This window comes from Amphiura filiformis, chromosome 7 (assembly GCF_039555335.1).
Source record: "Amphiura filiformis chromosome 7, Afil_fr2py, whole genome shotgun sequence".
NCBI classification, from domain to species: Eukaryota; Metazoa; Echinodermata; class Ophiuroidea; order Amphilepidida; family Amphiuridae; genus Amphiura; species Amphiura filiformis.
The window spans coordinates 9,860,870-9,885,180 of NC_092634.1; the positions used below are offsets into that span (position 1 = coordinate 9,860,870).

Sequence of the window (24,311 nt, forward strand, 5' to 3'; positions counted from 1 at the left end):
TCAATACTGGTCTATTCATAAAAGTGACTGTGGTAGACAAGAAGCCATCGGGCCAAACTGCAGTGTCTCACCGTCAAGAGTTCATGCATGGTATACAATACATACCATAAATGGATAGCTTTGAAGACATGCCGGGGTAACTTGAGCAGGGTTTTGCAGGTCACTCTTTACAAGTTCAACAAATATATCAGAATTTGTTGGGGTTTTTTTTAAAGATAAAATGTAAAAAGACCTGTAAAAAGCTGTTTAAGTTCCCACTGCATGCCGAATTATATTCAAACACTAACCTCAAATATATTGAAAAAATACTACAAATTTTGCACTGAAGTGTGTAGAGAAATTTTATACAAATGCAGGCCTACATGTACATGTAATTTGTTCCAATGTCTTCATCAGCTGCATACAACTGATAGAATTCACCAGCTACAAGCATGTGAGCATGAAAAATCACTAAAATATAAATAACACAATTGTTCCAAAATCAACAACAATAACCAAAACCAACAACAACCAATTTGTTCATCCTATTAACCCGGAGAACTATAATAACTTTCAATAACCCAATACTACAAAATAAATTTAGCTATTTGACTTTACATTTGTACCTTGGCTCAGGTGGTGTTCTGCACTGCCTATTACACTGCAAATTAAATTGGCCACATTAGCCTAAAAAAAGTTTTGTTTCCTGTAACATTTTGGTTTCTTAGGAGCAATACCATATTTATTTTTTATTTGAGAAATCCAGAAAGAATTACATTTTCAAGTGAAAAATATTATGACAAACTTTTTCAATTTTTTCTCTCATATATTGTCATTTTCATTAATTTCTATGAAATAATTAAATAACCTATAAGATCAATAATTTTCCTATAACTTTCAATTTTTATATATAACCTATAATCGCACTGATTTGACAATAAATGTTTGTGATTTGAGGGATATGTTACCATTAAACATGACCCTAAAAACAAAACAAAAATCACATTTTGCGTCTAGGTTTTCAAACCATGTACATACTGGAAACAAACTTGTTCTTTTTATAATATAATATATACAGCATTCTTTGTATTTCATTCACGAAAATACTCAATTGTTGGTAATTCATACAATGGATAAAAACAATCATTTGTGAAACAGTGGAAACTGGACAAAGTTGCCTGAGCTGATAATTAGAGAATAAAGGTATTGATTTTAGTTTTGAGTGCATCTATCGTCTCATATAACACGGGCGACATCATTATTTTAAGTAAAACAACGAGGCGAAGCCGAGTTGTTTTACGCCAAAAATAATGATGTCGCCTGTGTTATATGAGACGATAGATGCACGAGAGCAGCTAAAAACAATACCTTTATTCTCATTCTTAAACACTTCAATTCACATAGAAATAATATAATACATTTTATAAGGAACTACCTAGGGCTTAAAATTGATCAGTCCCGTTGTTGCTATGCACCTCCCGATTGGTTCAATTAGAGAGCACGGGTATCGCGTTGATGCACACTCGCTGACCCGTGTGATATCGTGTCATATCACAAGGGTAAGAACCAATGAGACTGCAGGAACGTTCTCAGGTGTTTAAGAATGTTAGTTTGTGTTGCAAGGAGCTTGTGTTATCGGGTTTGCTAATGTATATAGAACTTGCAAATTTAAAATCACTTTGTGACAAAAATTTGTGTTGATGGAAATAAATACCCGTAAAGTGACATTTATTTTGTCTGACGTATGTCCATTGTTCAACCCCGCTTTTTCCACTCGTACTTTTCATGTTACAAATGATGGATCATCCATTTGTAATGGTGGAGTGAACGAGTGAAAACGTCAGGGTTAAGAACAGGTTGGGTGGCCTAACACCAGAAAGTGATGGGATATCCATGCAGTTGAAATACATTGTACATACCCCCCCCCCCAGCCCAGGGGTGACCCATATGGAAGACATGACCTTAATCTTCCACACAATGAGTGTACATGTAGATTTCAAATGGAGTCACCCATTCAGAAGATTAAGGAAGACTAAGGTCATGTCTTCCATAGGGGGTGTATGGATTTCAACTGGAATAGCCCAATCATCTTGATACAAAAATGTACATGTATTACACACCTACTCAAAGGTAAACTCAATTTGTTCATCTCCCCCTCCCAATGTCACATCAGGATCAATTTCTCTCATAATAATATGTGTAGTCTCTTGCTCAGACTGCGAATCACCTCCATCCTGTAATTCAGATGTAGCAGCATCTTCTGTATCCATGTCACTAATGATATTATTAGTCTCCTGATCAGTCTGTGATAACGCATCCGCTATAGCCATTGTTGTAATTGTCCCGTCTTCATTGACAACTTGTGCCACTTGTCCAGTTGTGACAACTGTATGGGGGCCAACTACACTGTTGATTTGTATATTATTAGCAGCCGCAGCTTCTTGAATAACATTTGCAATTGAAATGGGTACCATTAATTTGGATGTTTCGGACTCATCGCTTGTCGCGGTTACTTGCATTTGCAAGGAGGGCACTTCAGACTCGCTTGTCGGGGTTACTTGCATTTGCAAGGAGGGCACTTCAGACTCACTCACAGGGATTACTTGCATTTCCAAAGAGGGCACTTCAGACTCACTCACAGGTATTACTTCCATATGCAAAGAGGCGGTTTCGCTTTCTTCCTGAATTGCTTCTAAATTTGGCAAATCCTCTCCACCCACATCGCTTGCATTGGCATCATCAGCGTCATTGTCAATGATAGGATCGTTAATTGTTACTTCGGTTGTGAAAGTGTCAAGACTGTTAGGCATTTCACTTACTTGAATTGACGCTTTTTTTTTTCCTTTTTTGTGCTTGATTTCAATCTTCTGAACCGGGTGGCGCCGCCTCATGTGAGTTCTCAGTGCATTTGGTGTTGTGTAATGTCTATTAGGGCACAAGGAACAAGAGTATGGGTGGTCCCCTGAGTGAGTACGAAGGTGTTTTGGTAAATAGTAACTGACAAAGGTTTTTTCACACAGTGGACATTTGACTTTTTCAACATGGGTTCGTTCGTGTTCCTTCAGACCGATTCTGCGCAGAAAGGATTTGTCGCAGTATTTACACTGATGGATGCGGTTGGGGAGACCTATAGGAGCTGAAGCTGATCCAGATTCATGAGGTCTGTTCTTGTGCTTCTTCATGTGTTCACCTAGTTTGTCCTGTAAAATGATGACAAAGTAATCATTAAAGAGTTTCATTTGTAGGATTGTTTCATACGATTGGTGATTTTTTGGTAGGCAAATCCAGTAAAATTGTACTCACTTTCTGAGCTTTCGATGACCGGTTATGTCATCTTTATCACAGATGTCCAGACTCACTGCACTTCCCACCATGGAAGTCTACAACTCGCTGCTAAACCAATCAAGAACCTGTGGGAATGAGTCCCATGGCGGGAAGTGCAGTGAGCCTGGACATCTGTGATCAAGATGCCATAACCGGTCATTGAAAGCCTACCAAAAAATCACCAAATGACAAAGTAATCACTATAAACAATGTGTCACACTGGTATTTATAAGGCCTAAAAATATTGTTTGATTGGTGTAACATAAATTGGGTAGGTTTTTTACTTCTAAAGCTTTAAATTTCATTTGATAAAGGCCTTGGAACTTTTTTTTTTTTTTTAACATGAATTTTTTTTTTTTGTTTTTTTTTATGAAAAAAAGAAAGAAAAAAAAATAACGTTGGGCCTTTTTAGGATCCGTCGGGTTACGCCAATCAAACAATTTTTTGTAGGCCTAAGCAATCAATTACCTACACTTTCTGGAGAAATACTAATTTGGCACATATAGTAAGTGGCCAAATGTTGTTATAACAACATTGGTTATCTACAATACATCAGATGTGAATGTTTCATGAAAGTAATATCCATAATTTAAAAAAGTGTGTAAGGTACTAACAAGCAGGAATAGACATTTGTGTTAGAAATATATAGTTAATAGAACAACAAAAAGGGACAACAGGTGCTCAACCGATTTGGTAAACCAGAATTCTGTTCTTGTGAAACCAGTGTTTAATTTGACAATTCATGTTTTGGGCTGGGTATGCTTATTCCAATGCTTTTGGCAGGGGTGCGAGTGACCACAGATAAAAAAAATTGGAAAGCTCCTATATACTTTTGTACAGAGGAAGTGCAGAAAGATAAAATCAGATTTTAATCTGAACTCTGACACCCCTGTTTTGGTGAATGTCAATAATTGCTGGCTTGTGTGTTTTAGTATTTTTTTAAATCAAAGCAATTTTTCTGTCAGCAGTGACTTTTGATGACATTTTCACTTACTTTAGTTTTGAACAGCAACTTGCACAGTGTACACTTGTGCAAGTGTTCCTTATGATGTTCCTGCATCTTGGTTAAAGTATTGAACCATTTGCCACAGGTGTAGCACTGAAAGCCACCAGCATGCTTGCCTTCATGTCTCGTCAGTCCTTCAGGTCTCTGGAATGTCTTCCCACAAGTACTGCACTCATAATGATGTTGCCTAACATGTGTCTTTTCATGTGCCACCAGATGATTGATATTGTTAAACAGCTTAACACAGTACATGCATTTGTACACCTGGATTTGAATTGTTGCAGGCTGAGATGCTTCTGAAGCAGGCGGTTCGGTCTTCTTAACTTTCTTGACTTTTTTTTCTTCTTTCTTTTTTTCAGGGTATTCAAGTACAATAGGATCTAGTTTCTCCACTTTTTCTTTCGCTGGTGGCTGGGGGACTGCTTCTTCAGGATGTTTACGTCTGATGTGTTTATTTAAAACCTTTCTTTGAGTGTATCGCGATTCACAGTACGGACATTCAAAAGGTTTTTCTCCAGTATGGACCATTTCGTGGTTCTTAATTTCTCGTTTGTCGTACATATGTCCGCAATATTTACACGCTTCTTTGTTTTCCTTCAAATGTACTGTGCGTTCATGATCGTTCCTGGCTCCACTACGTCTGAATGCCTTATCGCAACCTTCACGGCATTTAAACGGTCTTTCGTTTGTGTGGATACGTTCATGTTCGTTTTTGTAGTGTCTCGTTCGAAGTCGCAAATCACAGTACTGACATTTGTATCGTTTTGGACCCTGCGAATGGTGATTTTTTAGATGTGCTCTCAAGCAGGCTTTTGTTTTGAATGTTTTGCTGCACTGGCACACATACACCTTATCTGAATGATTCTTTTCGTTATGGTAGTTGAAGGTGGAACGATTCGCAAATGCAACATCACATGCTTCACATTTGAAGGGTTTTTCACCGGTATGAAGCTTCTGATGATTCTGCAGCCCTCCGATATTCTTAAATCGTTTATTGCAGGTTTCACATGTATGAGGCTTTAGTTTCAGCTCTTTTCGCCATGTGCTTCTCCAAAGCACGCTGTGATTTGCATAATTTGTTACACAACATGCATTCAAATTTATACTTTTTTCAATTTCTTCGACTGATAGTTTTTTCTTTTCTGTTTTCACTTTGGTTTCACTCTTAGGTTTTCCCGATGCATTCAGAATTGGTATCTCCACAATTTGAGACTGTGGTGTCGTTGCCGTTACTGACGACACAGGCATCGCAACATTCTCAGCTTGGCGGCTTATCTCAAAGATCACATTTTCGTTGAGTTGAGAGCCGTACACAGCAGATTCTTGTGTTTTGTTTGCCGCTGCTACAGCAGCAGCAGCTTCAAGTTGTTGCTGTTGGATTTGGTTTTGAATACTTCCTAATGTGCTTTCAACACCATTATAAGAAATGACAATATTATCACTGGCTAGCTGACTGGCAATGGATGACACATTCTGCAGTTGTTCTGGGTCAACTTCTTCTGATTGAATCTGGACATTGTCAGTATCCTGCAAAATAGAAATAAAATTTTAAGGAGTATTTTAAGATTCTAGAATCCACTTTTTATGGTATGTTTGAGTATGTATTACATTACTCCATAGGCCACTGTGCTGTAATATCTTTTAAACAGAACATACAAATTTGATAGATAATATTTTTGCGAAGCGAATGAATCTGCAAGTTATTTTGTGCACGCACACACACATTATGTAGCCACATGTTTTCAGTGGTTTGAGAAAAGTAGGGGATGAGAGTGAGACTACAATGTATGCATCATGATATGCTAATTTATGAGATTACGTGTGATAAAAGCAGAGAATATATTTCTTACTCTGATTCCCTTTTGGACAAGTTCATAACCTTAAAGCACACTTTTCAAATATTACACAAATTCACAAGCATGCATTTCAAATTTACTACCACTAATAGAAGCTAATTCAACTTGATATCTTAGCATTAGGTTTTAAAAGGATATGGCTAATCTTTGTAAAGACCCTCATGATTCATACCAATGGGGGGGGGGGGGGCTAACAAAAACAGGGTATTCACTATTCAGCCAGAGTTAATCAGAGCGAGGATGCTCCCACCTATCAAGCCTTTCTTGACTGAGGCTGGAATTCAACTACCTGGTAAGTACTGTGAAAGTTTCCTCAGGACTGGGAAAAGCAAAATTAATGCCAGGTGCAGGTGTTTAATGTGAAATTCTAGAAATAATGCTTTAAAGACTAAGTTCTGTGAACTCAAAACAAGACCAGACTAATAAATCAAGGTTATAGTACAGAGCTATTTGAACTGACTGAACCCTCAGAAGGGGCAGAGGTCTGGTTTATGTTTTCAGGTTCAAATTTTGGACAGGCAGTTATTGGTGAAAATGGTGGCCACTTTTCTTTCAACTCCTATGCATGTAGCTTCCACCAGTTTTCTGGATTGGCATTTTAGAAAGTGGAAAAATTTTCAACCTCTTGGATGGTCACTTTGGACAAGCAAGTAAGAGAATTCATAACCAGTCCTGTTCAAAATCCCGATGAAAATAATGAACAAGATAAATTTAACTGCCCCCCATTCTCAGTGACTGTTACTCACTGTGAAACCATAAGTACTCGTTTTGGACAAATCTACTCGTATTCAATCTCTAGCTAACAATGGGCCATAAACCATTGTGATGGCAAAGAAACGAGTAGCAAATACGAGTAGTACAGAGCACCCTAATCGATATGATTTCCACCCAATGCAGTCGACAGTCAAGACCATCCAAAATGAATGCAGTATTCAACACCCTCGCGATCGATACCGGCACGCGACAGCCGGTACTTTGTTTATTTATTTATAGCATCAAACCATCGAGATAAAAATTTAACAGTAGGCTACAATTCGCGTTTATCATATTTTAATATTATTATAAATAGTGATGTCAGGATCATCTAATGATGTAAATTCGCGATGTCAGGTCATGCAGGATCAGCATTTTTTTATCAAAAAAAAGTTTACCGATGGATCACACATGCATGATTGAAGAACATAAACCTGTCGCGCATATTTATTCATGTTAATAACGGCAAGTTTCCTTGTCTTCTTCTAGTCTTGAGCCTTTGTCCACGGTTTATACAAAGTACTAAACGTTTGTTTTTTGGTCATTTTGTTTTTATAGAAAAAGCAAACATAAACATACAAATCACCGCAAGTACAAGAGGATTTATCAATTGATAAAAATCCGTAAGACATAAATTAAAATACCGTCGAAAGTTATTCTACTCAGCCACGACTGCCCAGCGATTTATCATTTATGAGCGGGTTGTTGCGCGGCATATAAAGCCTATTATCCAATTTGCTCTTCTTTGTCGAGCACTTGATAAGTACAAACACATTTGAGAGAGGTACTTCACCAATCCAATCAAATACAGTCGTTTAAAACTCCTTTCTTGACCGTGTTCCGAAGTATAAAACAACGTGCTGATTATTCACACAAAATTCTGAAACATGGTCTAAACCGGTCGTGCGAAATTTCATACCGGGCATGATTAAAATGTTATGTATTATAGGGCGTACTAGTTACATGTTTAAAATTACATTTGTATTCATTTAGTTTCTAATGTATTTTTCATAAAGATGTATTGTAATAGAGTAGCTAACAATTTGTGCAAATGTGTGTATCCAGGAAAGTTGAGAAAGATCGTATCCTGGGTGTGTATCATCATATCATTACTCAATATCTAATTGTAAAAAAAGAAATAGATATGAAGAACCACCGAAAAATAAATAACATGTATCGATGGAAGAACATGATGAAAATATACAGTAGGCCTAGGCCCTAGATCATTGGGCTTAAATTTATTCCCTTCGGTTCGTTACAAAATGTCACCGTAGAAAGTAGGATTTCTCTGCTGTGCTCTGGGTCATACCCAGATTATTCTGCTACCAGAGTTGAAGAGAGAAACAAAGAAGCATGAAACCAAACCAAATGACTTCCCGAGCTCCGTCCATCGCCGGTATCACTCAGATTATCTACATGTAAAAACAACGTCGATAGCCCGAAACACTCAACAGTCTTCATGTGAGGATAGGAAAGAGAAGGTCGTGAGTTTCGGGCTACTTATGAAGCTTTTTCTTCACGTTCTACGTTCTTCACCACAAAATCATCATCACCATTACCGGGCACCATTGATGTTTCTTGCCGAGTCGACAAGTGCCGTGGCCCCCGGGCGTGGCCCGTGCGTCTGTGGGAGCTTGAGGACCCGGCCTTTTTTTGGCTTAAATATCTTACCTTTAGGCCTATATTAAATCTATCATCGAAAATATAAAAGCTGCAATTATATATTCCAGAAATAATGTCCATGTTCCATTAAATAGAAATGGCCTGACATCGAATGCCTTTCCGTCTTCTTCTTTGAGGCGATAAAATCCTATCATCGAAAATATAAAAGCTGCAATTATATATTCCAGAAATAATGTCCATAGATGTTCCATTAAATAGAAATGGCCCGGCATCGAATGCCTTTCCGTCTTCTTCTTTGAGGCGATAAAATCCTGGGATGTATTCACGATTTTCATTTTCCTGAAGAGCTGTTCATTCCTATTTTGATACTTCCTTATTTATTTATTCCAGGTATGTGTGTGTGAGAGAGAGTGATTAAGAAAGGCACAAGAAAAAGGGTTGATGGAAGAGAAGATCAAAGATTCCTTGGAGAAGATCCCGTATCAACCAAATCATTCAAAACATTTCACCAGTCGTCCGTCCTCATTTGAAACGCACCTGCTGTCGCGCGCACAATTCAAAACATTCCCACGGCTCCAGATGCAAATCCAGGGTTTTGTAGAATAAACTCACAGTTAAGACGGGATGATACCATAACACGTGTGTGCTTGCTTGTCTTCATAAATCATCGGAAGAGATACGATATACGCGAAGTTTTGAAGTTGTAAACAATTGATAATTTGTCCCAGGCTGTTTGTAATAATAAATGTTTTGCTAATTATCATATCTACGAATCTTTCAAGATGGGACGCACCATTTGATACTCGGGGGGGGGGGGTTGGAAGTTGGGGTCAGGGAAAGAATTTTTTTAAATTCCATGCATAGGTGGGGAAAATACTTTTCTTTTTTTTTTAGTGTTTTGGTGGGGAAAGTTGTTTTTTTGGCTCATGTTGTGGGTGAGGTTTTTTTTTTTTAAACTTTCCTACCCCACCCTGAGAAACGTGGGTCACGTGATCAATAATTTATGATTAATACTGGTAGTCAGGCTGTCTGTGAGTCTGTCGGTGCACCTATTTTCTCGGAGACTAGGGGTCGCACGTTCCTCAAACTTGGTGGGTGGGTGCATCTTTGTATGCACAAGAACAAGTTTGTATTGGTTAGTGGGTCAAGGTCACCCAAAGTTATCTAGGGGTCATCTAAGGTCAAATGAGCAAAAACTGTCGTATGGGTATATGAAACTTGGTGGGTACAGTCAACATTTAGAGGCAAATTTTTGAAGGTCATTTTGGGGTCATCCGGGGTCACCCAGGGGTAATCTGAGGTAAAATAACTTAAAACTCGTATATATTGGCATAAAATTTGAGGGGTACAGCGAACATTTGGAGCCAAATATTTGAAGGTCATTTTGGGGTCATCCGGGGTCACCTTGGGTTTATCTGAGGTCAAATAACTTTAAATTGTCGTATGGGCATGAAACTTGGTGGGTACAGACAACATTTAGAGCCAAATTTTTTGAAGGTCATTTTGGGGTCATCTGAGGTCAAATTACTAAAAACTGTTGTATGGGCATGAAACTTGGTGGGTAGTCAATATTTAGAGCCAAATTTTTGGAAGGTCATTTCAGAGTCCTCCAAGGTCATCCAGGGGTCATCTGAGGTCAACTTAGCAAATACTGTCATATGGGCTTGAAACTTGGTGGGTACAGTCAACGTTTAGAGCCAAATTTTTGGAAGGTCGTCCAAGGTCATCCAGGGGTCAGCTGAACTCAAATTAGTAAATACTGTCATATGGGCTTGAAACTTGGTGGGTGTAGGCCCCTACATTCAACATTTTAGAGCCAAATTTTTGGAAGGTCATTTCCGGGTCACCAGGGGTCATCCGAGGTCAATTTTAGTATAAACTGTTGGATGGGCATGAAACTTGGTGGGTACAGTCTGGCGGAAAATGAAACCGAAGTTTGATGGCCTCGTGATTCAAACGGCACATGTACGTGTTCCCGGAGTGATGATGCATATGATGTGGACTGAGACTAGACAAGTATCTATACCCGGGACTAGTACCCATGGAACTCTTACTTCCACGGTATTCCCCCACCTTCGCCTGCCAAAAAATCGTTGTCTCCACCTAAATGAATTCCTATAGGGCCTCCTCATTTTGTTTCTGATCCCGTAATGACCGAATGAAAAAATCAACTGGTTTTATGCATGAGCGCAAAAATTGTGTTTCCGAATTCTGCGCTCAATAATGTTTTATCACCTGCTTAGGCCTACTCATGCTATGTTTTATGTTATATAGTCTTGGTGGTATGTAGGGTTTCACCTTGCCACCCCCCCTGAAACTCTGCATTACCCCCTACATGACACACACACCTTCACGAACCAATTCAAAGAATTGAGGCCGGAAATGTAAAATGTTAGTTTTGCGCACCTAAATCCGAATTTGTGTTTGTGTTTGCATCTAAAATTATTAACCTATAAATCACATGAGCTTGGGGGTATTTAGGTGAGTGTAGGGTGTGTGTTTGTGTGGGTCGGAGACCGACGGATGTACTTTGTAGGTTCTCCCTACTCATTTGTTTTTGATCCCGGACGCATACGGACAATGACTGAATGAAAATCACCCGGTTTCATGCATGAGCGCAAAAGTCTTGTTCCCGAATTCTGCGCTCATTAATGTTTATCATGTGCTGGGGTGTATTTAGGTGTGTGTCAGCTGGTGTGTATGGGTCGGGTGTAGGCCTACACTCTAATATCGCACTATTCTCTTCCGGGATTCTCTTTTAATTGAAACCCTACTCATTTTGTTTCTGTTGATCGAATGACAATCACCCGGTTTCATGCATGAGCGCAAAAGTCTCATTTCCGAATTGTGCGCTCAATATTAAATGTTTTGTCATAATGCTTAGGTGTATTTGGGCGTGTGTATGATGGGGTTTGGGGTCGGTATACACTGTAATTTCGTATACCATTCAATTTAAAATTAATTCCTACTCATTTGTTTCTGATCCCGTAATGACCGAATGAAAATCGCCCAGTTTCTTTATGCATGAGCGCAAAATTCTCTTTTCCGAATTCTGCGCTCAATTATGTTTTGTCATAATGCTGGGGTGTATTTGGGTGTGTGTCTGCTGGGGTGTGTGGGTCAGGTGTTCACTCTAATATCGTGCTATTCAATTTTAAATGAATTCCTACTCATTTGTTTCTGATCCTATAATGATCAAATAAAAATCACCCGGTTTATGCATGAGCGCTAAAGTCTCGTTTCCGAATTCTGCGCTCAATAATGTTTTAGGTGCTTGAGTGTAGCTGGGTGGGGGTGCGTGTGTGTGTGTGTGTGGGGGGGGGTGCTGGGGAGGGGTGTTCGTGTGTAAGTGTGGGTCGGATGGACGCTCTAATTTTGTACTATCCATTTTTTATTAGAATTTTTGATCCCGTAATGACAATGAAAATAGGCCTACATGGTATTATGCATGAGCGCAAAACTTGAAGTCTCGTTTCCAAATTATGCGCTCAATACAAGCATGATCTAAGAATTTTATAATTATGTGCTTGTACTTTTTGTTGTACGTGTATAGAATGGGATGAACGTGGGGGGACCTGCTGACCCCAAACAAAATCTACTCCCCCTTGGCATAAAATGAAAAAAAAAACCCAAAAACATTGAAATATAATATTACTAGGCGGTTACCCATATTTGGCGGTTCTCGGCTGGACGCGATTACTTGGCTGATGGTAACTGAAGCCACCAAGTGTCATGCCCATATGATAGTTTTTACTAATTTGACCTCAGATAACCCTGGTGACCCCAAAATGACCTTCCAAAAATTTGGCTCTAAATGTTGACTGTACCCACCAAGTTTCATGCCAATACAACAGTTTTTACTAATTTGACCTCAGATGACCCATGGGTGACCTCAAATGACCCCAAAATGACCTTGCAAAATTTTGGCTCTAAATGTTGTCTGTACCCACCAAGTTTCATGCACATATGACAGGTTTTAGTAGTTTGACCTCAGATGACCCCTGAGTGACCTCGGATGACCCCAAAAATGATCTTCCAAAATTTTAGCTCTAAATGTTGACTGTACCTACGAAGTTTCATGCCCATATGACAGTTTTTAGTAATTTGACCTCAGATGACCCCTGGGAGGGGGCCCGAGGTCAGATGATTTACGAACATAACCTTCTTGCCAGGACAGAACTACACCCACCCATCGTGGGTTTTTTTTAACGCTCTCGGGGAAGAGTCGGCGCCCATGGGGCACCCACCCACCCCCTTTAACCATAAATCATTGCAGAAAACATTCCACGTGACATTTACCGACCCAGTCGGACCCACCACCGCCCTGCATTAACTCTGCCCCCCCCCCCTCCCAGCCGGTAAACATGCACATGGGCCCTGCACCTCACCATGCTCACCTCGAAAAAGCACCCCTCCCACTAAAAATTCCCCGTGCCGCCACTGCGCATTTTAATACAAGGTCTGTGGTCTATTTAGGGACGCACTATTAGATTCTCAGGGTGGGGGCAGGAAGTTTTTCAAAAAAAAAACTTCACTACATGAGCAAAAAAAAAAACTTTCCCCACCAACACTAAAAAACCCAAAAAACTTCCCCACCTAACTGTGTATAAATGCATGAAATTTAAAAAAAATTCCCCGACCCCAACTTCCTACCCCCCGAGTATCAAATGGTGCGTCCCTTATAATGTTTGGATCAGAGCATGGACCAAAAATTGTGACCGCACACACGCACACCTGTGTAGGCGCCATTTCGTCTGGTATAAAAACAAGTACCGTCGGATCCGTAGCGGTCGCTGCGGGACAAGGAATTCAATTTTGCAGTGTTGGTGTCTTTGAAGCAGGTTCATCAAAAGTGTTCGGAAACCGATTTCAGACACTTTTGATGTCCAAACCATTTTCGGGAAAAAAGCGTCTTGACATCAAAAGTGTTCGGAAACCGATTTCGGACACTTTTGATGTCCAAACGATTTTCGGGGAAAAAGCATCTTGACATCAAAAGTGTTCGGAAACCGATTTCGGACACTTTGGATGTCCAAACGATTTTCGGGAAAAAGCGTCTTGACATCAAAAGTGTTCGAAACCGATTTCGGACACTTTGGATGTCCAAACGATTTTCGGGAAAAAGCGTCTTGACATCAAAAGTGTTCGAAACCGATTTCGGACACTTTTGATGTCCAAACGATTTTCGGGAAAAAGCGTCTTGACATCGAACGTGTTCGGAAACCGATTTCGGACATGTTTGATGTCCAAACGATTTTCGGAAAGAAAGCGTCTTGACATCGAAAGTGTTCGAAAACCGATTTCGGACACTTTTGATGTCCAATCGATTTTCGGAAAAAAAGTGTCTTGACATCAAAAGTGTTCGGAAACCGACTTCGGACACTTTTGATGTCCAAACGATTTTCGGGGAAAAAAGCGTCTTGACATCAAAAGTGTTCGGAAACCGATTTCGGACACTTTTGATGTCCAAACAATTTTCGGGGAAAAGCGTCTTGACATCAAAAGTGTTCGAAACCGATTTCGGACACTTTTGATGTCCAAACGATTTTCGTGAAAAAGCGTCTTGACATCAAAAGTGTTCGAAACCGATTTCGGACACTTTTGATGTCCAAACGATTTTCGGAAAAAAAGCGTCTTGACATCGAAAGTGTTCGGAAACCGATTTCGGACACTTTTGATGTCCACACGATTTTCGGGAAAAAAGCGGCTTGACATCAAGTGTTAAATCCCTTAATTCTTGTCAATTTCCCTTAATTCACCAGTATTTCCCTTAATTCTCTTCAATTTCCCTTAACTTCCCTCAATGTTCCCAATTTCCCCTCAATTTCCCCTCATTTCCCCAAATTTCCCTTAACTTCCCTCTATTTTCCCAAATTTCCCTTAATTCTCTTCAATTTCCCTTAACTTCCTCAATGTTCCCAATTCTCCTCAATTTCCCCTTTTCCCAAATTTCCTTAAATTCCTCTATTTTCCCAAATTTCCTTAATTCACCTGAATTTCCCTCAATTTCCTTAATTCTCCTCAATTTCCCCAAATTTCCCTTAATTCCCCTCAATTTCCCCCAATTCCCCTCAATTTCCTTAATTGCCCACAAAATCAATTAACTCACCTGAATTTCCCTCAATTCCCCAAAATTGCCCTTAATTTCCCCATTCCCCAATTTCCCTCATGTGCCCCACTTTTCCCAAATTTCCCTTAATTGCCCTATAGGCCATTTCCCTCACCAAGTAGTACCATAGCCATGCGACAAACGATGTTGACGTAACAGCATTTTTAGAAATTGTTGAAAATCGTGTAATGCCCCTTTAATGACCTAATTAGCATATTTCGGGACGAAACTCTTTTCCAGCATGGGGCCGGTACCTGCCTTCCCCCTCACCAAGTAAGATAGCCATGCGACAAACGATGTTGACGTAACAGCATTTTTTAGAAATTGTTGAAAATCGTGTAATGCCCCTTTAATGACCTAATTAGCATATTTCGGGACGAAACTCTTTTTCCAGTATGGGGCCGGTATAGGCCCTTCCCCTCACCAAGTACCATAGCCATGCGACAAACGATGTTGACGTAACAGCATCTTTTAGCGTTTGAATACTAACGGACTAACGGACGGACGGACGGACGGAGAGACATGGTGACTTATAGAGCTGCTACCCGCAGCTAAAAACGCTCCTCAAAAACTAAAAAAAAATCATCAATTGGTATGTACATGCACTCTGCAGCTATGGTACTAGCTAGGGATTTTCCCATGTTGTCGCAATCATCTGTCGCCACATAAAAACCTATAAATAGAAACAATAAATAATGACTTGGGAGTCGGAGATTTTATTAGGGTGTTCTATTTGATGTTTCTTCCAGGTTTCCTACAGATCCTTTTAGCGCATGATTTTTATTTATATTCATTATTAGGGGTGGTGCAATAATTATGTGTACTCCTGGGGTGAATTCTCAAAATGGTCTGCCAAAAACGCTTGCCCCCCTTTTGATGCCAAAAATCGTCCCCCCCTTTCGACGTGCCAAAAACCTTTGCCCCCCCTTATGACGTGCCAAAAAACCATTGCCCCCCCCCTTACACATGCAAGATTTTGGGGAACCCAAATTTAAAACCTTAAATTGTCTGATCATATATATGCGAGCGCAGCGTGCAGGAAATTTTGCATATTTGAATGTGTTCCTAACGTTTTCCTAGGCCTTTTTAGGGCGTAATGTAGAAACGGTACCCAAAATATCTGTGCCAAAATTGCTTGCCCCCCCCTTTCGACCTGCCAAAAATCGCTTGACCCCCTTTTGACCTGCCAAAAAATGCTTGCCCCCCCTTCTGGCCTGCCAAAAAATCTTTGCCCCCCCTATAATTCACCCCCCTCCGGGGTACACATAATTATTGCACCACCCCTTATATGGTCTCAGTATTGGTGTAAATTAAATACAGACTATTGTAATGGTTTGATTTTAAAAAAATTGAAAATCAGTTAAACAAGTTCGTAAAATTACAAGCACATAATTATACAGATTCTGATGAAATTGAAAATATAATTTCCCCAAATTACACGTTTGTTTACATTTTATGTGCACGCGGTAAATCATGTACTCTCCGACGAAATGTGGTTCTAAAAATAGGTACCATATACCATGTGTTCCCTGGGCATGGATACCCTCATTTAAATAACTAGGGCGGTCACGACCGCTTCCCAGAAATAACATCAATGAGGTTCGGCTCATCAAAGTCAGTTAATACACATGGATGAGGGAATTCAACTTTCAATATAAACAAATCAAATGTATCGCAATGAAAATGATAAATTCAGCATGTTCAGTTGGGCTGAAATCGAGTCAACTGATCCGGCGGCGCTGGCCTAATTTTAAATTGCTTAATGGACATTCCCGAGAGACATTCACGAGTCCGGTCCATTTGCATTATCATATCAGTAAAAACAAGATGAAGACCGGAGATGAAGATCACGTTGGTGCTTGGCCGGGCTTTCTTCAGATTCGTGGACGACGGAGTACGACTACGAGTAGGCCTACTGCCCGATACTGCAGGATCGACTCTTTCAATTCAGGACTCAGTTCAATGTTGTTGGTGGTTTATCGACTTTCAACTTTAAATTCACAAATGATCGGCATGTTGCATAAATTTGGTTATTTCACCGGCCGGGAACTGCCGGGCTGGGTGGCCGGTGGGTCTCGGTGCGGTGCGGTGTGGGTTATCATCCCGGACTGTCCCGGTCTTCATAACTTATGGGCTTGCACTTGGATCCGGACTTAAGTACGTGATTTATTAATTATGTGCAGTGCTTTGGTTCTAAAAAATTGGAAAGGAGCAGAACACGTCCGTCAAACAATACAACTCATGAACTTACAAGGAATATAAATTGAGATGAAACCCGAGATGAAAGAAGTTACAAGCCAAAAATACGGTAGGCATATAAAACTACATACGCAGGTTGGTTTTTTTTCACGTTGCGTCACGTCCGTGCCGATTTATAAACTTTCAAAACAACGGATATAAAAGACTTTGTCATGATCTTAGTTCTCATTTATAGATATTCTTGATCCATTGGTTATTAATTAGTAGGCCTACTCCGGATCCATGGCAGAGCGGGACAACACAATTTATCGCCAGCCAAACAAATATTATTAATTAAAGACGCAAGCAATCTAATTTTAATTGACACATGATTTTCTCCTTCGTAGTTCAAAAAAAAAGTATGAATAAAAAATACGTATGAGCTCGTAGGCCTATTCCAAGTATAATGTAAATTTTGAGTGATTTATATTTTAACTTGGTGATCAACACGTGTTGCTGTTGTGTTGCAATCAGTGACAGAAATATTAAACGGCAAACTCTAGAGACAAGAAGATGGTCATGCTAAAAGTAATGTTGATAAAATTAGGTTATTTATATTACTGATTTGACATCCAACAATTTGCTACGATCGATCGAACCTTTTATCACTCGGCGACGCTGAAGTATGTACGGTACTTATCTCGGCTCAAGTGGGTTTGGAGCTCCCAAAATAACCAATACACCCAAGCTGTGCATTGGGTGCTTTTTGCTGATTTGCTACTCGTTTTTGCTGCTCGTTTCTCAAGTGGCGATGCTCGTTTTCAAGTGGCGATGCTCGTTTTTGCTACTCGTATTAAAGTGGATTGGGTAACATAACAAAGGAGGAACAATGGTTAATTCCTCATTGTTTGGAGGTTTTGAAAACGAGTAGAAGTGTCCAATACGAGTAGTTTTCCATTACCAGTGACTGTAAGCTAAGTGCAAAAATAATATACATGGCCTTGAAATTTCCTTTTTATAAACTGTCCTTAAGGGATCTAAAATGAGCGTTTATTGCGTTTCAACAGTATTTTTGTGGGACATGAGAGCACCTCAGACCTATCGAATTGCATTCTGAATACGAAGCATGTCTTTCTGATATCAAATAATTTTCATTTTTTAAATCACAATATAATACAAATTTTATGACAAATTATAAAAATTTGATATTTATCAAATTTTTGATATATAACAGTCATCGAAGTAAATTATATAAATCTAATGACATATTCTTAAATGTATGTAGCAGGGAGGAAAAAAAAATTAGGTCTTTTTGGGAAAAAAATCCATATCTTCAATATGAAAGGTCAAAATTTTCAATTGACCGTCGGCTTTTCATCCCACCTACATACACTTTAAGTATAAATCATCAGATTTATAAAGTTTACTTCAAGTACTGTTAAATATCAAAAATATCAATTTTTAATGATTTGCCATAAAATGTGTATTATAAATTGCGAATTTCAAAAAATCAAAATTATTTGATATCAGAATGACATTCTTCGTATTCAGAATGCAATTCGATATGTCTGGTGTGCTCTAATGTCCCACAATAAATACTGCCCAAACGTTCATACCCCAGCCCTTAAGGGATCTAGAATGAGCGTTTATTGCGTTTCGACAATATTATTTGAGGGACATGAGAGCACCTCAGACCTATCGAATTGCTTTCTGAATACGAAGCATGTCTTTCTGATATCAAATAATTTTCATTTTTTGAAAATACCGATATAATACAAATTTTATGACAAATTTTTCAAATTTTTGATATATAACAGTCCTCGAAGTAAATTATATAAATCTAATGATATATTCTTAAAGTGTATGTAGCTGGGAGGAAAAGCCGACGGTCTATTGAAAATTTTGACCTTTCATATTGAAGATATGGATTTTTTCCCAAAAGACGTAATTTTTTTGGGTGTTTTTGGAAAAAATTCCATATATTCAATACGAAAGGTCCAAATTTTCAATTGATCGTCGGCTTTTCATCCCACCTACAAAGTCCTACATACACTTGAAGTATAAATCATCAGATTTATAAAGTTTACTTTAGTACTGTTAAATATCAAAAATATCAATTTTAATGATTTGCCATAAAATGTGTATTAAATTGCGAATTTCAAAAAATCAAAATTATTTGATATCAGAATGACATTCTTTGTATTCAGAATGCAATTCGATATGTCTGATGTGTTCTAATGTCCCAAAATAAATACTGTCCAAACGTTCATACCCCAGCCCTTAAGGCATATTGTAATATTTCTACAAAATGGATTCTAAGTATTTCTTATCCATAAAATGTTAGCTTTTACTGGACTCACATATATCACTTTTTAATTTTGAGCCGTAGTGAGGTAAAGCAACGAAAATTGGAATTTAATATCATCGCCAATGCATGTTACTCCGGTGGTCGTAACATGGCACGATCTTTTGATGTGTGTGTATCACATCCCGCATGCTGTGTACGTACTGCGTTATGAACATCGCATACATGTTTCACTAATATTTCCATCGTAATAATAAGCCGTCTTATTAAGATGGTTTATTCAAAATCTTGAATTTTGACAAAACTACAGCACCTCTAGTCTTGATATTTGCAGGGTATCTTTGTTAAAAAGTAAAGTACAGTGCATTACAATCGTGTAAAAACCACAATGTAAAAAGTATTGAGGGCGTCCTCCTCAGTAAATGTTACAATATGGCTTTAATTGTGGGAAAATCAACAAATAAAAGCCAACTAGAAGGAATTTCAAGGCAATTTCTGATCCATTGCAGTCGGAAGATAGTACATGTACAACACTGAATAGATTCATCAGGTTTGTATATATAAACATTACGTAAAATTTTCATTGAAACAAAACCAAATAATTTACTCACTAGTGACAATTTCGCCTATCATGGTCGACAGGCATCATTAGAATGATGATGGATGATCCATATTGATTCTTGATTGCAAGGAGTGTGATACTAAAGCAAGACATGTCAAAGAATCAATATGAATCAGGAGAAGAGGAACCAACGTCATGAACAGAGACGAGGGGGCCCACTACCTGAGTCATGTGTATGATCCTCTCCTGGCTGTAAATACACCCTCTACAGTCGAGATACGTCCTACCAGAAGTAGCCTAAGGATCATCCATCATCATTCTGATGATGCCTGTTGACCATGATAGGCGAAACCGTCAATAGTGAGTAAATTATTTGGTTTTGTTTCAATGAAAATTTTCCTTAACATAGTACGTACCATACGATAGTATTACACTATTTTGATAGTGTAATTTTATGAATTATTGTACATGTGATGGCACACACTGGTAGCTTGAATCCCATTTCAGAATAGCCATCAGTCTGTGGATAACATGGGGAAAGGTTCAGTGGCGGCACCACAGGGGGGGGGGCGGGCAAATGCCCCCTCCCCATCAGAACTCTTTCCCCCATGTTGCCCCCCAGTAAAAACCCAAAATTGCGAAAATGTCCACTTTTTGCAGCAATTTTGCGCAAAATTTGGTCGATTTTGCCCCCCCTGAAATTCACTTTGCCCCCTCAATACCCCCCCACAAAAAAAAATTCTTGGCGCCGCCACTGGACAGGTTGATGATGGGTAGTTTTGAATCCGGGCTAAAACTTTTAGACTTTTACAATAGTTTACATACCCTTGCAATTTGAACTGTGCCTCCTTGTGGATGGGCAATTTGAACAGTGCCTCCTTGTGGATGGACAAGTTCCAGCAAAACCTGCAGAACTTGCATGTTCTCAGCATCGCCAGTAGTTTGGATCTCCAAATTCTCCATGTTACACTACCTAAAATATTAAGTAACAAACAATTATAAATCAAATAAAGACAATTAATACCAAATTCAACAACAAATAGCAATAAACTTAAAGAATACCACCAATCCAGATACAGAAGTACCGGTAGTGATTGTCCGGTTCGAAGACATCAATTGAATAAAAATTGATTGTGCATAGGCAACCTTACATGTAGCTTTTCAATATTACTGGGTTTTAGGGTGTCATGAGTGTCATTATACATTGTACTACTTGCCATTTTGATGACAATATTGACATCAGTACGCAATTAGGCTATCACCCCACCACTCAGCCCAAAGCGGCAAATCACTTGGAGTCAATCCGATTCTGCTGCGGCAATTATATGGCCAATTCCACCGTTACGGACGTTACAGATACATGTACATGCAACTTGCAACTTTTAAGTGAATAGCACACATGTTTGCTGTTAGGATAACACTTTATTTCTTACTATGCTACTACATTTGTAGTTCACACTCTAATGTTCAATATAATGAAGCAATTTTGTTTTGGCTTTCTTAGTTAATTAGCTACAGAAATTAGAAACGAGCGTTACGGACGTTACGCAAAAGTGCCTGCCTTTTTGACAGATGGTACATGTCCTTAAATATCCACTCAGTTCTGTGTTTTATTTTTTTCTGTTAACTATATTGAGCAAGCCCTGACTCCATTCTATGTAAACATGAAAAGCAAGTTTGAAATTAATACTCCTGTATCGCCTACACTGTTGATTTAGTGTTACGGACGTTACATTTTATCTCAAATGTAACGTCCGTAAAATTTTTCATATTGAAAAAAAACTGTCAAGGTGCTTCCTCAGATTTTTTTCTTTACTATCTTGAAGTAGGTCTGACATCAATCTATGGAGGCATGATTAGCAAGTTTGAAATAAATGCTCCTGTTTTGAGCAATAATGTTCCAAAATTTTGTTACGGACGTTACAAAGGCACTTTTGGCATGGAATTGGCCATATGCAACATTTTAAGCCAGATTTTCTTCATCATTTTATCCAAAATTAAATAAATTTATATTTGTACCAGTGGTGGCACTACGCCCCAGGGGGGACAGTCCCAAATTACAAAAATTTCCAAAATTAATTTTCCCCGAAATTCAATTCCCCTTTGCCCCCATGCCCTTGAATAAAAAATTCCTGGTGCCACTACCGATTTGTACTGATTGCATAAAAGAACGCCAGCGCCAAGCCACTGATATAAGACATCCCCTGTTTGGGCATGTCTCCCAGAAAGTTGTCTGAAGTCCAGAGATAGCTTCCTGAACAGTGTAACTCCACTTGAAACATCAGCCAACAGTAAAAGAGTTGCAAAATAGGAGGAGAGATCTACTAATCACCCACCAACTTTGAATATTCCTGTTGGCCAAGAACTACCACCTGGTGCAGATGCGAGTAGGCCTATAATTGGGTTGAATGGAAATGCCTTTCAAATAGGTTAAGGTCTGGTGTAGGAAGATGTAAAGTAGAGCAGCAAATGGGGATAATGAAAGAATACTATGCAACCTGTGATTGTGGAACAGAACCACAAACAATATAATGGATCACCTACATGTACTGTGTTGCCTCAACTGGAGCAAACATGCACAACTGCTGACTTTAGCTTTTACAATGAGAATGCTGAAAAATGTGTGCAGCACTGGCTGAAACACATTTAATCTTGTGCAGTGGACACGCTAAGAAGAACATGGACTGCCACAACCTGCACCTCCACTCCTGTCACTTCAAACTTAATGTAGGTATGACAGGGAAACCTCAGCTAACACATTTGCTTGTCAGCCAAAATGGCCTAAACCGGCAATACAAATTTACATTGAAATTTAAAAGAACCGCTTGCTCAAGGAAACCTTCATAAATATGTTGTCTATACTTCACTTGACCCAAATATATGATTTTTTGGTGATGAGAGACTCATACATGGAATTTCAGAGGGAATTTGATAGCAGTTCCATTAAAAAAGCTGCTATCGTCATGAGACTAAGATCTAGAAACACCCCCGACGCCCCCCGTAATGCTGTTTTGGGGAATTTTGCTAACAGAAACTTTTTGATGAAAGTCAATCTTTGACTAGATGTAACTTTGCTACGGGAAGTGCTATGACAAAAAGGTTTTCAGTGTTGGCTTTCTTTACTCAAGGGCTTTAATTTGATATAGAAAATGATAGTGCTGTAATCGATTGTCGTAAAGTATCGATAGTCGGAAAATACATAGACTTCCGACATGTCGAAACACTCAATGTCAGTATCGATACACAAAAACGACATGGCACACATGCTTAGATTATCTCAAATCAGGTCTCAAATTACCGTCAAATACTCAAATTACCGTCTCCCAATTCCAAGGTGAGCTTTACATCTAGAATACATGCATCATGTCGTCTTCACGATCTCCAGCCCCTCCAGTATTGGTAAACTCAAATCCGTGTTTCAAACTGCGTGAGTATCGATAATAGTATCGACATGTCGGATGTTTGCCTCCCGACATATCGATACCCAGAAAGCTTATCGATTACAGCACTATAAAATGATGCAGTTTGATGGCAAATTTGAATTCACCTGGCATACCTACTTAATGTGAGCAACTTTATGGTACTGACATTCATTGTATTGGTTTAATTTGCTCAGTATTCTTTACCCATACAGTACTAAAAAGCTTTAAAATGCAGCACACAATGATTTCACTTTTCAGTTTAGTTGTGATAATTTATCCGGGCCCGGCGGTCCGGGGCATTGTGCGAAAAAACAGATTTTTGTTCGACCTCCACCCTTTTGCATGCTCACGCTACAGCTACATGACATGTGACCATTTATTATTGCTATATTCTATATTTTAGCCCCCAACATAAGGTGAATTTGAATGTGAATTTCAATTTGAATTAGATAATTAGATGAAAATGCATGTGTGGGCATGTGGAACGCTAGAAAAATTTTCAATTTTATACTATTTTTGCCAAATATCAAGCACGGTTGTAGATAAGAGGAAGAGCTAGCTCTGTGGACGATCCCTCACAATATTCATTGTATTGGAATGCCAAAATGCCGTTGCTCAAGTTGCTGCATTGCCATTCATTTGGTAAGCTTAAAAAATAAATCTGTTTTCCCAGATCCTGAAAATGCACCCGGTAATGCAACACTACCATAAGCTAAATACAATGTTCTATCATTCAATCGTAATTCTAATACTTTACGTAACACTTCTTACTATGAAAAGTACAGTAAAATATACTCCACTTACCTAAAATCTCTTGATTTTCGTGCGAAATTAGACGACAAAATTGGTTCACGGTGGTTCAACCGCCATGCAAAAACAGTGACGTCACTTTCGCTGGTGTTCTCAAATTAGACAACAGATGGCGCTCGTACTGTGGGCGGAGAAATTTCTTGGAACCAAATTAAACAGAGCCTGTATGAAAACTTAAAAATTTGGAAATCACCAATACTCCGGCCAATACTTTAAAAAAAAATGGGAGAAATGTGTGTGAGGGTGATTTTTTTTTGGGGGGGGGGGGAAAATGAAATGGTCACTTCACATGACACATTCATCAAAAACCCAGGTGCAAAAATCGTGAGATCCCGGATATAGATCAGGCATAATAATTAACCACAGAACCACCTGCTATCTACT

General features: G+C 39.0%; 1 protein-coding gene across 1 annotated transcript; it reads right to left on the reverse strand.

The window, feature by feature from the left end:
• Positions 1-1,270: 1,270 nt before the first annotated feature.
• On the reverse strand, positions 1,271-24,020 carry LOC140156726 (uncharacterized). The gene is made up of 4 exons (XM_072179664.1): positions 23,922-24,020; positions 20,521-20,668; positions 4,298-5,836; positions 1,271-3,179 (listed from the first exon to the last, which is right to left on the reverse strand). Exons 2-4 carry the CDS (start codon positions 20,656-20,658, stop codon positions 2,100-2,102), a joined length of 2,757 nt encoding a protein of 918 aa, XP_072035765.1. The 5' UTR covers positions 20,659-20,668; positions 23,922-24,020; the 3' UTR covers positions 1,271-2,099.
• Between the last annotated feature and the right edge of the window lie 291 nt (positions 24,021-24,311).